This window comes from Ailuropoda melanoleuca, chromosome 1 (assembly GCF_002007445.2).
Source record: "Ailuropoda melanoleuca isolate Jingjing chromosome 1, ASM200744v2, whole genome shotgun sequence".
In the NCBI taxonomy this organism is placed as follows: Eukaryota; Metazoa; Chordata; class Mammalia; order Carnivora; family Ursidae; genus Ailuropoda; species Ailuropoda melanoleuca.
In genome coordinates, this window is record NC_048218.1 from 171,085,195 (window position 1) to 171,103,376 (window position 18,182).

General features: G+C 34.0%; 1 protein-coding gene across 6 annotated transcripts in view; it reads right to left on the reverse strand.

The window, feature by feature from the left end:
- The window catches only part of DPY19L2 (dpy-19 like 2), an 87,368-nt gene that overhangs the window by 48,915 nt on the left and 20,271 nt on the right, over nucleotides 1-18,182 (reverse strand). For 4 of the 6 annotated variants that reach the window (XM_034670369.1, XM_034670375.1, XM_034670362.1 and 1 more), the window contains exons 6-12: nucleotides 15,824-15,917; nucleotides 12,554-12,611; nucleotides 10,844-10,935; nucleotides 9,568-9,667; nucleotides 9,224-9,255; nucleotides 1,560-1,566; nucleotides 79-156 (exon numbers count right to left, since the gene is read on the reverse strand). In XM_034670369.1, coding sequence (XP_034526260.1) covers nucleotides 79-156; nucleotides 1,560-1,566; nucleotides 9,224-9,255; nucleotides 9,568-9,667; nucleotides 10,844-10,935; nucleotides 12,554-12,611; nucleotides 15,824-15,917 — 461 coding nt within the window. The remainder of the gene's footprint in view (nucleotides 1-78; nucleotides 157-1,559; nucleotides 1,567-9,223; nucleotides 9,256-9,567; nucleotides 9,668-10,843; nucleotides 10,936-12,553; nucleotides 12,612-15,823; nucleotides 15,918-18,182) is intronic. The other 2 variants (XM_034670379.1, XM_002918648.4) reach the window with 2 other exon arrangements.

Sequence of the window (18,182 nt, forward strand, 5' to 3'; positions counted from 1 at the left end):
CCCATAAAATAGAGTCAGTTGTTTTATAAATCCTGAAATCTTATTTTAATATTTGATTTATAATATTAAAAATGTTACCATGTTCATATAAATGATCTTCTGAAATTTGTTTGGCTCAATGTACCCCACAACATACATGGGAAATAATGAAGCTATCTGAAATGAAAATATTAAAAGCAAACATGAAAAAAGTCAAAAACAAACACCTCACTATTCATAAGAAAAGTAAATATAAGAGTAAAATTTATTTCCAATAATGATCGTCAAAATAATTTGAACCAAACTTATCATTAAGAACTAGAATAGATAGAAAAAATATTCCAAAACCTGTATGAAAGCCACAGATTACTAACAAAGCAAAAAAGAATTAGGAAGTTAAAACCAGAGAAGAGATGAAAATCTACAGTGATGAGTGTGACATTTTAAGTTGCTTTTATCCCAGAAGCGTCTGCCAATTCTAACAGAAGGAGATTCTAATAGAGGCAGCTGAGAGATTTCGATAGACTCTGTACTCAGGGCACACCAAGAATGTGATCTCTGCTAGGTCCCCAAGCTTTGGTTTGGGCTGTAATATGAGAGAACCAGAAATTAAGCAGTCCTCAGACAGACTAAAGCCCACCTTTGAATTAGCTCATTCTCTCATTGCATGTGGGTGATTCAAGATTGTTAGTGCCTTTATTTGCCTACCAGAAGCAACTTTAAATCTGGAAGAAGTTAATATCAACGTAGTCCCAAATTAACTCTGTAATTGTTCATGTACAATATCCAACACCACATCAAAACTAACCAGATATAGGTGATAAGACATTATCACTAGAAACAGATCCATAAAGAATCTACTTCATGGGTCAGTAGATTTTTTATGTAAAAAGTCAGATAGTAAATGTGTTATGCTCTGTGTGCCACATACAGTTTCTGTTGTATATTCTTCTTCTATTTTTTTAAACGACACTTTAAAAAATGTAAAAACCACTCTTTGCTTGCAAACTATTCAAAAACATGTTTGGCACCATCAGACATAGACTTTCCTTTTGATATGTGCAAGGAAATAACAGATAATATTGAAAATTCCAGGAGAGTATTGGAATAGAAAGTGAATAATAGAAAGTGGAATGTTTAAATATTACAATAATCACTATTAAGAAGTCAAAGATGGAGTTAAAAGCAAGTTAAACACAACCAAAGAAGTGAAAAATTGGAAGTTAGGTCAGAAGAAAACATTTAGAAAAAAGTATAAAATGATAAAGAGATGAAAAACATATGAAAGAACATACTAAATACAGAACACACAGTGTAAAGGTCTAATACATTATACTGTATATCTCAGAAAGGGATGAAGGAATGAAACAAGAGCTATATTTAAAGAGAGTATATCTGAGACGTTCTCAACATTTATAGAAGAAATCACTGATTCATAAAATATTACAAATCCCCAACGAGATAAATTAAAACAAACAAAAACTTGACCACAGTTAGGGATATTGTGGTAAAAACGGCTCACAATCAAAGACAAAAAGAAAACTCTAAAGAGCTGAACACTAGCTGACTTTAAGACTTACCAAAGAGCTGCAGTAATCAAGACAGCATAGTATTAGAAAAATAATAGACAAATTAAACAATGCAATAAAACAGAAAGCCCAGAAACAAACCCACACAATTACAAGCAAATAAACTTTTGACAAAGGAACAAAGGTAATTCAATGGAGAAATGACAGTCTTTTCAAGAAATGGGCTGGAAGACTTGGACTTCCATCCACAAAAGATGAACCTAGACCTAGACCTTATACCTTTCCAAAAAAAAGTAACTCAAAATGGATCTTAGACCTAAATTTAAAATGCAGACTATGAAACTTCTAAAAGATAACATAAGGAGAAAACCTAGATGACCTTATTTGATAATGAGTTTTTAGATATAAAATCAGGAGCATGACCCATGGAAAAAAATTAATAAATTGGACATTCTTAAAATTAAAGACCTCAGTTCTGCAAAAAACACAATTAAGCAAATTAAAAGACAAAGAAGAGACTGTGAGAAAATCTTTGCAAAACTCGTATCTGATAAAGGTCTGGTATGCAAAATATACTAAGAACTCTTAAAACTCAGAAATAATAACCCAATTTAAAAATGGGCAAAAGACTTGAATAAATATCTTACCCAAAGAATATATACAGATAGCAAATAACCACATGTTATTTACCATGTAAAGATGGTAAATGTAATATTCTATTAGGCAACTGTAAATTAAAGCAACAAGGACATACTTCTACATAAGTATTAGAATTGTTGAAATCCAAAAACCTGATAAGATTGGCAATTTCTTATAAATTAAACATAGCCTTACAATACAATCCACCAATCACACTCCCAGGTATTTACCCAATTAAGTTAAAATCTTATATGCATACAAAACCTGCAAACAAATGTTTATAGAATCACCAAAGCCTGGAAGCAACCATGATGTCCTTCAAGAGGTGAATGAATAAACAAAATGTTGTATATCCATACAATGAAATATTATTCATCAGTATAAAAAATTAGCTATCCAGGGGCGCCTGGGTGGCACAGCGGTTAAGCGTCTGCCTTCGGCTCAGGGCATGATCCCGGCATTATGGGATCGAGCCTCACATCAGGCTCCTCCGCTATGAGCCTGCTTCTTCCTCTCCCACTCCCCCTGCTTGTGTTCCCTCTCTCGCTGGCTGTCTCTATCTCTATCAAATAAATAAATAAAATCTTTTTTAAAAAATTAAAAAAATAAAAAAAATTAGCTATCCAGTCATGAAAAGACATGGGGGAACCTTAAATGCTTACTGCTAAATGAAAGAAGCCAGAGTGAAAAGGCAATATGCTCTATGATTCCAACTACCAAACATTTTACTTGCGTTATATTTTATTAAATTAAAAATTGTAGAGCTCTACCACAAATTACAGTATTACCATTTCTTTTATTTTAGAGGACTGCATTCGCAGTCATTATTATGACTGGGCCCAGGAATTCTTTAGTTTGGGCCTTTGGAGAGAAAAGTCCTGTGCAATTTAACATTCAGTAGTAATGAGGTTAGGAGTTCACTGTACAATTTCAAAAAAATTTGTAAGCACAAAAACAACAGATAATTCACTCAAGTATCCCAAGGAGACGTTTGTTTTTAAACAGCTGAAGATGGTAATACTTTCAAGTAATAATCAATTTACCTGAATATAGTTTCCCAGAGCTTTGCTTACACCTTAGTTACTCAGAGCTTAAAATAGTTTTCTTAAAAACAATGCTATAAATTCAAATCCCTTCAATGGATGTTAGAATACCAATGCCATCTCCACCCTAAAGGAACTGACTCAGTGGTAGGGAAAAATGGGCAAGGACAAATAGCTCATCAAACCTCTCTTCAACACATTATCAAGTACCTCATAAAGCAAGTTCAGCACAACAAAAAGATACCATCAAATCTCAGAGTCAGAGAATGCATCAATTGTTAAAAGTTCTATAAATCAACTACACAGAATTTGGGACTTTGGGGCTAAAATCTTACTCTCAAACCCTTTGTCATTTCTTGCTCTCCCGGCATAAATACCCCACTACCCACCTCCTCCCCCAAAAACAGATAAGGCAGGTTTAAAATGGTTCCAGTCCTACCAAGGACTCCCCTATTACTTTTCTTCCAGATTTATTAATATGTAATTGACTTCTAAAACTGTTTAAGTTGAAGGTGTACACATGTTGATTGGATACACTTACATATTACAATGTGATTACCACTGCAGTGTTAGCTAAAACCATTATGTCACGAAACTCCCATTTCATTTAAGCAGTAAGAACATTTAAGATCTACTCTCCTAGCAACTTTCAAGTACATAAAACAATATTGTTAACTATAATCACTTCACTGTTCATTAGATCCCCAAAACTCATTCATCTTCTTTTTTCTTTTCTTTCTAAGTAAACTCCACACCCAGTGTGGAGCCCAGAGCAGGGCTTGAATTCATGTCCCTGAGATCAAGGCCTGAGCTGAGATCAAGAGTAAGACACTTAGCCAACTGAGCTACCCAGGCACCCCCATTCGTCTTCTAATTCTCTTTGACCAATAGCTCCCTATTTCCCACCCCCCACACCCTGGTAACCATCATTCAAGTCTGTTTCTGCTAGTTTGGCTTTTTTAGTTTTCACATATAAGTGACATGATACAGTATTTATCTTTTTCTGCCTGACTTATTTCACTTAGCACAAGGCCCTCAACATCCATCTATGTTGTCACAAATAGCAGGATTTCCTTCTTTCTTGCAGCAGAATGTTCCATTCTGTTTATGTGTATGTGAGATATATATATCCCATCTTCTTTATGCATTCATTTGTTGACAGACACTTAGTTGTTTCCGTATCTTGGCTGTTGTGAGTAATGCTGTAATAAACATGGAAGTGCAAATATCTCTTTCATATTCTGCTTTCATTTCTTTTGGATATATACCTAAAAATGGAATTGCTAGATCATATGATAGTTCTGTTTTTAATTTTATGAGGAGCCTCCACACTCTTTTCCACAGTGGCTGTACAATTTAAATTCACACCAACAGAGCAGAAGGGTTCACTACCTTCCTATTACATCCTAACACTCATTATCTCTTATCTGCTTGATGATATTAATCCCTTATCAGATACACAGACAAATAAGATTGCATCAAATTAAAAAGCTTCTGCAAAGGAAACAATCAACAGAGTAAAAAGACAATGTATAGAACGGGAGAAAGTATTTGCAGACCACATATCTGATAAGAGGTTAATACCCAAAATATATAAAAAGAACTCATAGTACTCTGGGAAAAGACAACTTATTAAAAAATGGGCAAAGGACTTGAACAGGTATTTATCCAATGAAGATATGCAGATAGCTAACAGATATGCTCAATATCACTAATTATCAGTGAAATACAAATCAAAACCACAATGATATGTTATCTCACACCCATTAGGATGGCTATTATCAAAAAACAGGCAACAAGTTATTAATGAAGATGTGAAAGAAAGAAAACTCATACAGTTGATGCGTATGCAAAATTGTGCAGCCACTATGGAAAACAGCATGAAGGTTCCTCAAAAAATTGAAAACAGGGCACCCGGGTGGCTCAATTGGTTAAGTGTCTGCCTTTGGCTCAGGTCATAATCCCAGGGTCCTGGAATCGAGTCCCATATCCGGCTCCCTGCTCGGCAGGGAGTCTGCTTCTCCCTCTACCCTTCCCCCCTGCTCATGATCTCTTTCTCTCTCTCTCTCTCTCAAATAATAAATAATCTTTAAAAAAATTTCTTAAAAAAATCGAAAATAGAACTATCCTATAATCTAGCAATCACATTTCTAGGTATTAATTTTAAGAATTGAAAATAGAATCTTGAGAGATATTAGCACTCTTATGTTCACTGTAGCGCTATTCATGTATCCAAAGTGTGGACAATGTTCATAGCAGCATCGTCCACAATAGCTAAATTGTGGAAGGAGCTGAGATGCCCTTCAACAGATGACTGGATTAAGAAGATGTGGTCCATATATACAATGGAATATTACTCAGCCATCAAAAAGAATGATTTCTCAACATTTGCTGCAACATGGACAGGACTGGAGGAGATAATGCTAAGCGAAATAAGTCAAGCAGAGAAAGTCAATTATCATATGGTTTCACTCATTTATGGAACATAAGAAGTAGGAAGATCGGTAGAAGAAGGAAGGGAAGAAGAAAGGGGGGGTAAAAAAAAGGGGAATGAACCACGAGAGACTATGGACTCTGGGAAACAAACTGAGGGCTTTGGGGGGGGGAATGGGATAGGCTGATGATGGGTATTAAGAAGGGCACGTATTGCATGGTGCACTGGGTGTTATACACAAGTAATGAATCATGGAACTTTACATCAAAAACTAGGGATGTACTGTATGGTGACTAACATAATAAAAAAATATTATTATTAAAAAAAGAAATAATTATGTTGGAGCCATGTTACCTTGGAATGTTTCTATGGTAGCTTTTTTTAATTGAAAAATTAATATTTGCATAAGGTTAAATAAAGTCAAACAACAGGAAAAAAAAAAAACCAAAGTGTGCAAATAACCTAAATCACAACCAATGAATAAATGATTAAAAAGTGTGTGGTACACATACAATGGCATATCATTAGCCTTAAAAAAGAGGGAAATCCTGTAACATGGAACGATATGAATGAAACATTATGCTAAGTGAAATAAGGTAGTCATAGGACAAATACCACATGATTCCACTTTATGAGGTATCTAGAATAGTCAAACACATAGAAGCAAAGAATAGAATAGTGATAGCCAGGGGCTGGATGGATAGGAGGAAATGGGAAGTTGCTAATCAATGCATATACAATTTCGGTTATGCAATATCCATAAACTCTGGAGGTCAGCTGCACAGCACTGTGCTTGTAGATAACAATACTGTACTCTATCTGCACTTACAAGTCTTTGAGGAGGGAATGTCTCATGTTAAGTGTTTTTACCACACACACAGATGCACTTAAAATTTTTTAAGGCACATTACATAGAAATGGAAAGAATGTTTAGCAATTGTGCACATCGTAATACTGCATCAAAATATTTAAAGAATTTGCAGAACTGAAAGTAGACATAGACAAATCAAATGTTAAAAGTGGAAGATTTTAAGAGTAATCTAGGAAAACTAGATTCCTCTTCTAGTAACTGAAATAAACAAAAATAGTAGATATCTAAAAAATTTGAATAGCACAATTAACGGACTTTACCTAATTAACACATGTAGGACTATATACCTAACAAATATAAAATACCCAATCTTTTAAAATATATCAAAAGTAGAAAATTGAGTGTACTCTATTATCCAACTGCTTTCCTATATAAGGGAACAAATCTAATGAAACATCTGTAAAATCTCTAAAAGTCTATGTAATATTTTTAAAGGAAATTAAACAAGAACTAAATAAACATATATAAAACCGTCTGTGGTCAAAAGACACAAAATTTCAAAGATCTCAAAAAAAATTTTACTGAAATGAAGCTTTTCTTCAAAATGAAAAGGAAAAGAATATGTATGGAACCTCCTGAGATTTAATCTATATTTGGGGGGTGTGGGGGGAAACAAGTCTAGAACACAGGTTTTAAGAAGCATTAGGAAGAAAAAAATGGAGTTGCTTTCTGCTTGTCTCCTGTTGAGTCCAGCTCATTTAATAGAGTAGTTACAGTTAAAAGGCAATTCATAAATCCACCTTGTGAGGAAAATTAATCTTGACGCTAATTATGAAAAATGTGTCATACAGGTACTTATATAGGAAAGCAATTAGATAACAGAGTACACTCAACTAATTATAGTTTCACAAAAGGTACAGAAATATTCTTCAAATGGATATTTCTTTTATTAATGTTTCGTGAAAGCTGAAGGCATTTTAGCAAGGAAATAAGATAATATAGCCAAGTGTATAACCTTCAATAGAGAAGAATTCAAAGGCCTTAGAGATGCAACAAAAATAATTGGAAAGTGCTGGAGCTTTGCAATTGGACAGACTTTATTTTAATTTAATCTTTGAGCCTCTGTGTCTTTATCTGTAATATACATCTGATTGGACTCCTTAAGGATTAAATGAAATAAACTCTAATACCAAAGTCTACCTTTCTTTCCTCTCATAGACCAATATTGTTAGGATATCCAAGTCTAGACCACCTTTCTTAAGTATCAGAAATAAGCTTTGGCAGAGAGAAAAACTTCATGGGTGAAAATTCTACTCAGTTGCTGAAATGTTGTTATTTGAATTGCTGGGTGAAAAGAGAACCCTCTCATTTAGATACAAGCAAACAGAGTCAACATTCTGCTGTGAAACTATAGAAAATGGACTTCTCTTCTTCCCTCCAGATGAAGGTTTCATCATGATCCTAGATACTAGCCTCAAGGTGAGTAGGTCTGAGGATGGGTAAAATTTTTTTTCCAGGAAACAAAAAAGAGTTTTGAATCAATTCAGGCCTTGGACCAATTTTGTTCCTGAAATCAAGGATGAGTGCATTCTGCATTGAAAACATAAAATTGAAATTGAACATAAAACTCTTCTGTAAGCTAACTTTTAATTCTCTGTTACCTATACGCAAAATTTAACGTAAATGGACCTTGAAGGCATTATGTTAAGTGAGGTAAGTCAGACAGAGAAAGACAGATACTATGGTATCACTTACGTGAAATCTAAAAAAGCCTAACTTGTAAAAACGAAGAGTAGAATTGTGATTATGAGGGCCTAAGGGGTGGAGGGATAAGAGAAACCTCAGACAGACGGTCCAATTTGCAACTAGAACATGGATAAGTTCTAGAGATCTAACACACAGCATAGTGATTATATTCAATGCTGTATTATACACGTCAAAGTTGCTTAGAGGCTAACTTTTAAATTCTCTCACCACAAAAAAAGAAATAATAATTATGTAAACATAATAGATATGTTTAACACTAAGGTGGTAATCATACTGAAACATAATAATGTTATACCAAATCAACATATTGTATACCTTAAACTTACAAAATGTTACTTATCAATTATATCTCAATAATGAAAGAAAAAAGACAAAAAAAAAAACACCAAAAACTAAAAGCCTAGCACATGTTTTGAATGGAGAGAAAATCATTAAAGCAATATCAAAATTACCCAAACAACTGCTTGAAACAGTCTCATCAGCACCAGTGAATTAATAAATGTGCTTGCAAGGAAGTGATGCACATTAGAAATCTATGTTGGCATGTGCAAATAATCAAAACCACAGACTTTCTGTGTTACAACCTGGAAGGGCCAACTATAAGGAAGTAAACCAGAGAGAATACTTTAAACATGCAGCACCTATTAAGTTAAGGTTATAATTTAATTTTTGTAGATAACTAGCAGCACAAGCCTTCTTAGCACAGTTTCTCACTGCCAATAGAGAACATTATTATTATCAGTGTTGGTTAGTCATGTGGACAGGAGTTCAAATGTAAAATTTGGGTATTACGAAATTTCATCAAAATCAACCTTTTACTACTTCCCCAGCTCAGTTTCTTGCCATTAGTTACTTAGTTGTTTGGGAAACAGGATATGGCCTCAAATTCACTCAAGTAATGTCATGCTTGAAGCTCTGAGGAAATGTGTCCAGTAAGATTCTGCTCTTCAGGCAAAGAGCCAACAGTTAGCTAGATTAGAAGCAGATACCCCTTACCATGAAGAGTAGGATTGGCCCTTACCATGTTGTGTAGCTTGGCATCCAAAATGATTCCTAAGATAAAAGGAAAATCTACAGGCAAATTTATAGACATCATCTCAAATACAAGCAAGAAAAACTGTGGATTAAAATAATAGGAAAAGGTCTTTTGCATGTTGATCATTAAGATCTGCCTAACTAAATGAATACATTAATAGAATATAGATTTACATAATTTTTTCAAAAATCATACATATATGTAAACTTTATAATTATTCCACATTTTGAAAATCTATTAGGGCAGAAACATAATGACATTATAAAACTTCTATAAAAACAACCAAGTACAGCTTGCATTCAACTTAAATTAGTTTAAAATCATCTTACCTGTGTAAAAAGTATAAACTGAGCAAACTGCCAGGGAAGCATAAAAGCAACATTGGAAAGACAGAGTGCAATAAAATGCCTTCTATCATTGTTCGAGGTCCTTAACAGAGAGAATTGATACCAATAAGTTTTACCATAAAAGTAGCCTATCACTACACAGAAAAGCTAACTGAAAAATGATGAAATCTAATGACCCCTTACCTTTGATATAAGATAACAAAATATAGTTAAACTTAAAAGCCCATTAAAAAGAAGTGAAAATACTTGGGTTATAAAAATGCTTAGCATAAAACAATCTTAATTAGAGCTTTAAATATTATATCTAGTTTATCGATAAATAAAATACTTAAAACATAAAAGTTTATTTTCCTTTCACTATGCATGATCCTAGAAATTTAATACTCCAGCAATGGGGTCAGAAAATGGAGTGTGAATTGACCCTGCATATCTCAAAATATGTAGCCTATACAAGCAGCAACAGTTTTACGTACCACTGCTTTTAGATTCCAAAAGCAATGAAGATAAGTGTAAGTGTTGGTGCAATATTAAGTTAACAACTATGAGAACATTGTAAAGAAAAAAATTAAAACAATGACTGAAAAAGAATTCTAAAACACAGTTATAAACTACTGTATGTTGAAGTTTAAACTGTCCAGTCTGCAATTAGAAGATGTGTCAGTAACCAACACCTTTTACCACAGATGGTTTTAGTTATCTTTTAAAATATGAAAAAAGAAATGTAAACACTATGTAAATAACAAAACTGTAGCTGTTCTTTTTTATAAAAGTTGTATTTGATTTTGATAAATCCTTATACTATGGTATATAAATTTTCAAAAACAAAATTTTAAATGTTCGTATCGTTTAGTAATATTATCACAAAATATATTAAGTTCTCAGTTATCTTATATTTACCAAACAAAAGTGACTTTTGGCTAAGCTACAGAGTATATAGCATATGTACTCAAAGCTACAATCCTAAATATCATAGTTAACACATTTCATTCCATGAAACCCCTGACTGGTCAGACTAAAATCACTTCCAAAAATTGGAAAATAAACCATCTTTGTAGGAATTTATAGTTTAGACTCTTAAATGGAAAGCAATTTTTTACACAGTAATTTTAGATTATTTTCTCAACTGGATACTCTATTTTTAAAGTAACTAAAAATAAAAGGAAAACTAAATTTGATAATTATAACTTCATAGGTTGAAGTATATTTTTAGAAACTTGACTTATAATTTAATTAGATTTATTTTATAGATAAAAATTACCTGAGAATCAAAGTCAAAATGCACATCTGAAGTACAAGAAATGGATATGAAAAACTTTCCCGGAGAGGTGGTGTCCACATTACACGAGTAGCCTGAAATCAACAAAACACTTACTTCACTTTATGTTCCATCACAATAAATATAACTCTAAAAATCATGAGTAGGCTGGTTTTAATAATTCTAATACTAGGCTCATTAATTTCTGAATGGCTGGGATAGTTTCTAAGTTTCTGGAGCTCTCTTAACGGGCATACAGGCATTAGATAGAGAGCCATTAACTAGAAAGTCCAGAAAGCAAGTAAAACATAAGAATGCCAAACATAAGAAAACCTAAAGGACAAACTGAAAAACCAGATCCACATTCCAGCTCTATAGTGAGGACCCTGGCATCTCAGGGCTTTGGCATGTATGTATGCCAAGAAAAAATCTAACCAAGTGTCATGTAAGACATTCACAAACACCAAGAGAGTTTATACATAACAAGTTTAATGAGTACAGACACACACTACAAATAATTAAGATTGTCTCTGAATTTGTGAAATATACCTTTAAAAGACTTAACTGTAAATTTTGAAAAACACCCGGAAGTATTTGGAAGTCACTAATGTGATTCATAAATGAAAGTATTGACATTTTGTAGACTTTAAAATTATTTTTAAGACATGAGTTAGAATATTAAAGTTTTATATCAAGAATTCTAAAATTCTAGAGAGAATTGAAAGTCTTATTAACTCTTATTACTCCTCTTCCAAGAAACCAAAACTAAACTTTAAAAGATGGATTATGGTATGTACAAGAAAGTCAATTCATCTGGAATACTCAGAGAAAATGTTTTGTCTTTACATGAACACATTGGTAAATGACAATGCATTTATTTAAGTTTATATATTTATTTATGTATAATTTTTATGATTCCTTTGTCTGATTTTCTAAAATTCGCCAATTATTTACCTTTCCTAGTAGAAATGGATAAAAACTTCAACCCTACATAACCCATACCACAACATATTACACATTTTGTTTCCAAAAGCTAGCAGTCATATTCTCCCACTTTTCACTGTCACATCTTAGCAACAAACAGAATCTAGCACAAGTTACATACTCAGTATATTGTTGAATGTATCTAACATATTCTAAATAAGTTTCTATGAGCTCTTTGTAGGTGGATTATATCCCATTGGACTGAGTTAGTCAATTTCTATTCTGATTTCAGCATTTTGTGTAATTAAAAGGCAGCACGATGTAATTGAAGGAAGCAAGGTTTTAGAGCCAGACAGATGGAAAATGGGAAGCCCAGTTTCACCAGGTATTGAATGTGGAATCTTGCATAAGTAACATAACCACTATAAATTTCAGTCGTATCTTCTACTATGAGGATAATAACTACTTTTCATAAAAGTGTGGCAAGAATAAATGAGATAATGTTTATATAGAGTACCTGAACTCAAATACAGTATTTCCTTTCTCAACAAAATAGAGTATTTGGTTTTTCTACAAAATATAGGGACACTAAAAATTGGTCGAGATATTTCACATCATAAATTATAATTATGTAAAAATGTGGATAAACATGATTAAAATATGAATATTAACATGATAAAATATTGCAAAGTCCTAAATAACATGCAATTATATATTGTTTTGACGAATATATTTCCTTGTTCCTATACAGCCCCTTCTATCTTAAAAATTATTTTCTAGAAAACAAACCTCTCCATGGTTGAAAAAGTAGCATAATACTGTAATTAGACCTCCAAGTTGAGTCCCACTGTTAAAAAAAAAAAAAGGAGTATATATTAATAATTCATAAAAATATACGGGGTTTTTTACGAAATTATCTTAGAATTTAAGGTTATATTTAAAATGCTATAGTACTAAACCATATAAAATAATGCAAAAATTTCAAAAGTATGCATGTAATGTTTTAATCTTGAATATACAAGTATACAAAGTATACATATAAAGTAATCTGAATTTTATAATTTGTTGTATTTAAAATATTTTCTAAATAAAATAAATAAGATGTGAACGTAAAAATTTTTAACAGGGAGGCCAGCATTTTAAAGTCTATACTGCATTCTTCAAATTTTCTGGAGGCCAGTTTTTGTTTTTGAAATTGGATTTCAGTGACTAAGAGACAAAGATAAGAGCCCAGAAGTTTCACTTAGCAGTGATTTTGAACCGTCTAAATTACTGCAAACACTCTTTGGTTGAGTCCCAAAGAAACAACAATGCAGAATTCAAAACTCAGATCCTGAATGGCAGATAATCATCAAAGATTAAGAACAATTTCTTAAAGTTGCCTTTTCTTTGTAGTTGTCATCACTGTAATCACAGCTTCACATTTGGAAGACAATAAATACCACATGAATGGCGGGAAAACAGAAGGAATGAGCTCAAAACAAGCAAAGCTAATGGGAAGTGATTTACCCTTAATAAATTTTCACTAAAGGAAATCCAAAGGATGCCTTTGAAAAGAAAGAAATTGTGAGCAGGGAGGTGTGAGAAGCAGAGCAACTGCAGCCTACAAGGTAGGATCATGTGGCTATAAACCTAAGCAAGATTTGACAACATAAACACCAATCGGGGTGCCTGCTGTGGATGGGTAATAGAGGCACGAAACTATGATAATAATTATAAGATGTGAGGGGCTGTTTTTGAAGCAAAGTGTCCTAAAATTCTTTGTATTGATCAGAAGAAGGGGAAAAATCTCAATTAATTTTGGACTTGATAAAGTCGGATATGCATGTTACCATTTATTGTTATCCACAAAAAGAATAGAAATGCAAAATTTCTATTCTTCCTTCCAAGTTAGGGCCAACAGGGGAGAGTGGCCAAGGTAAGAAATATACAATTCACCCCCAATTTCCATTTTTTTTGTTTCTCATATGCCATCACTTCCAATCTCCTCACAGTTTTGGTGACACTTTTACAGCCAACATTTGTTGTATCTACATATCCTTCTCAAAGACTGGAGTGTAATAATGTATTTGATATTACAGAACTGTGTAACCAATTTAGAGAAGACCATCATCTCCTGAGCTCTCCCAATGAAAAACATTAATTTTAAAAAAATTTAGTCTTGTGTAACCTTTTCCATATTTAAAAAAAAGCACAATATGAGCGAATTTGAAAAACAGAACACTTTTTTAAAGATTTTATTTTATTTATTTGACAGAGAGAGAGACACCCAGTGAGAAAGGGCAGGGGGAGTGGGAGAGGCAGAAGCAGGCTCCCAGCAGAGCAGGGAGCCCAATACAGGGCTCAATCCCAGAACTCTGGGATCATGACCTGAGCCAAAGGCAGACGCTTAAGGACTGAGCCACCCAGGCATCCCCAAAAAATAGAACATTTTATTTTATTTTAAAGATTTATTTATTTATTTATTTGACAGAGATAGACAGCCAGTGAGAGAGGCAACACAAGCAGGGGGAGTGGGAGAGGAAGAAGCAGGCTCCCAGAGAAGGAGCCCCATGTGGGACTCCATCCCTGAACGCCAGGATCATGCCCTGAGCCGAAGGCCGACGCCTAATGACTGCGCTACCCAGGCGCCCCCCAAAAATAGAATATTTTAAAGCCCGCCAACATAAAAGTAATTCTTTTCCCTCAAAATACTGATGAGTATATATTTTCCTATAAAGCATACATTAAAAAGTACATAAAATTTTTTAGTTCCTAGAACAATTATAAAGTGAACATACTTGTAACTAAAAGCATAATATCATTGGAGTAGAAAGCTGATCACACCCTGAGTTCCCACTCACCACCCCTTCAGACAGCCACTATCCTGACTTTTGTGATTATTAACATAACCACATCTATACACATATTGATACTATGATTTAATCTGTTCTTAAACTTTATACAAATGGAAGTTGCATCTTTTAAGTTTGTGCTTACCTTCATTCATTCAACACTATTATTTGTAAGAGTTGTCCATTTTGATGTGTGCAGCTATAGCTCATTCTCAATATTGTATAGTATTCCACTGTATTAATGAACGGTAATGTGTACATTTCTCTGTGGTTAGACATTTGTGTTGTTTTCAGTTTTCAGCTATTACAAACAATACTGTTATATTCTTGTATATACTTCCTGGTGTACATGTACAAAGTTTCTTAGGCATATGTAGATAGATAGATAGATAGATAGATAGATAGATAGATAGATAGATAGAAAGAATAACTGGCACACAATGTTACATTAATTTCAGGCATACAATATGATGATTCAACATCTCTATACATTATGCTATGCTCAAAAGTGTAGCTACCACCTGTCACAAGATGACTGCAGCAGCTCCAGGTATCACACTTAAGTTTAAAAGCAGGAGACAGAGAAGGGGCAGTTGAAATCTAGCCTTCTGTGAAAAAGACAAATGCTTTCCTAGGTGTAAAAAAGACTGATTTCACCATATTTTTCACTGGAAAAACTAGCTCATATGGCTATCCCAAGAAGCAATGGAGAGCGGGAAACAAAATACATGATTGTCGTAATTAACTTCAACTTATCACCTGAGACTGGACAACGGCTACCCCAACCCAAATTGTGGTACTATTAACAAGAAAAATAGGCTATCGTATATAAGTGTCTGCTAAGTGATACACATTTTCTTTTATTCCTTTATTAATTTCACAGGTACAGACATTAAAATTGGAAATACCCTGCCACTAATGCCAACCAAAGATTCCTCTAATACTATAATACTTTTACATATCATCTAGAAGTATTCTCATTAAAAACTTTGTTAAGGAATCAATTAGTTTTAAAAAATCCCCACAAGGATAAAAGAGAGTCCTTTAAGATAGTTTAATGACAGCTCTAGTTGCTGGTTGCATGATATTACCTAAGTTTCTGAAAAAAAATAAACTTATAAAATTTCCTATTAATCAATCTCATACGTATCCTTTTCATTTAATCAGAGAATGTCAGCCAGTCCTTATAAGCCCACTGAAAGCTCTTTTAATACAGTAATCTTACCTCAGGTATGCACCATATATGAAGAACAATCCCATCATTACTCCATTTAAAATAAAAATCACAGCAACATAAAAGCAAGCAGGGTCTCCCAATCCTTTAAAAAGACACAGATTGTTCAGTATTTAATGAATAAACGACTATAAAGCAATTGGGCATAATTATCTCAGTGCTTTGTAATCAAGGGTTCCTGAACTTGCTGAAAACATTTGCTCTTCAGACTGCTGCTCTATTTAATAGTTTCGTAAGTACTTTCCCCTTACATGAGGTGTTATTATACTGTAATGATTAGTTGGTGCTTCACTTTGTTTAGGTCATGCTGCTCTTGTTCAGTATCTAGAACTCTCTGTGGAGTCACTGCATGATTACAGGAGAAAAACCACTGCATTGTTTTTATCCTTTGCTAGGCTCTAGGATGAGTAAGACATGGCCCTTGACTTCAAGGAGCACCTTTAGTTTATACGAGATGACCTAGTTATTTGATCCATCACTATGTACAGACAAAACCTTAATTCCTAATATATCCCATGTATAAACAATGTGTGTGTGTATAAGCACACATATAGTCTATTAGGTGCTGTACAATCATCACATATAATTCTCAGATCTATGAAATTAGTTAGTAAGAAAATACTCTCATTACTAACAGAACATAGAAAGCTTAAATAGCTTGCCAAAAGTTATTTAGCTATAACTGATGGAGCCAAGATCCGAAGGCTGGCTTTTCTGATTCCTTCTACTTCTCTGACCGTTCCTTTTCAGTCTGTTGTAATAACTTCCTCCGTTACACACCACCCCTCTTCACTGTTGGATCACCTTAGGTTCTGTCATAGGCCCTCTTCCTTTCTCAGTCTGCATATTCTCAAGGAAATTCTTTTTTTTTAATATTTTTACTTATTTTATTTAAATTCAATTAGTTAACACATAGCGTGTCATTAGTTTCAGATGTAGAGTTCAGTAATTCATCAGTTGCATATAACACCCAGTGTTTATTACATCATGTGCCTTCGTTAACGTCCATCACCGAGGTACCCCATCCCTCCCCCACAGCAACCCTCAGTTAGTTTCCTATAGTTAAGAGTCTCTTATGTTTGGTTTGTCTCCCTCTCTGATTTTGTCTTATTTTATTTTTCCCTCCCTTCCCCTCTGATCCTCAGATCAGGTCTTCTTTCTTAAATTCTACATACGATAATTGTTTTTCTCTGATTGACTCATTTCGCTCAGCATAATACCCTCCAGTTCCATCCATGTTGATGTAAATGGAAGATTTCATCCTTTTGATAGCTGAGGAATATTCCACCATATATGTGTGTGTATGTATATATATATATACATATATATACCACATCTTTTTTATCCATTCATCTGTCGATGGACATCTGGGCTCTTTCCATAGTTTAGCTATTGTGGACATTGCTGCTATAAACATTGGGGTGCAGGTGCCCCTTCGGATCACAACGTTTGTATTCTTTGGGTAAATATTTACTAGTGCAATTGCTGGGTCATAGGGTAGCTCTATTTTTAACTTCTTGAGGAACATCCATACTATCTTCCAGAGTGGCGGTACCAGTTTGCATTCCCACCAGCAGCGTAAGAGGGTTCCCCTTTCTCCATATCCTCGTCAACATTTGTTGTTTCCTGACTTGTTAATTTTAACCACTCTCCACAGTGTAGGGATAGAGGGAACATGACTCAATATCATAAAAGCCATATATGAAAAGCCCACAGTGTATATCATTCTCAATGGGGAAAAACTGAGAACTATCCCCCTAAGGTCAGGAACACGATAGGGATGTCCACTCTCACCACTGCTGTTCAACATAGTACTAGAAGGCCTAGCCTCAGCAATCAGACAACAGAAGAAAGAAAAGGGATCCGAATCAGCAAAGAAGAAGTAAAACTCTCTCTTCGTGGATGACACGATACTTTATGTGGAAAACCCAAAAGACTCCACCCAAAAACTGCTAGGTCTCATACAGAAATCCTCAAGAAAATTCTTACACTTCCAAGGTCCAATGATCATCTATATATATACAGATAACTCCAAGTTTGTATTCAGACCAGAACTTTCTTCTTCCTATATGTATCCAGGCAGGTAGCCACTTGACATCTCCACTTTGAGGTCTCCGAGGTACTTCAAACTACTGTAGCAATGCAAACCTGATACTTTTAAAATGTATTTACCTTTCGAAGAAACTCAGTTACTTAAGCCAGAAACCAGTGTTACATAACTTCACTCTCCTTCCCCTATCCCATCAATCGATTACCAAATCTTGTCAATTCTGTTTCCAAAATCTCCCAAATATCTGCATTTTCCAGTTATCTGTCCTGCAATCAAGGGCTGAGAGCATAAGTCTCTTCT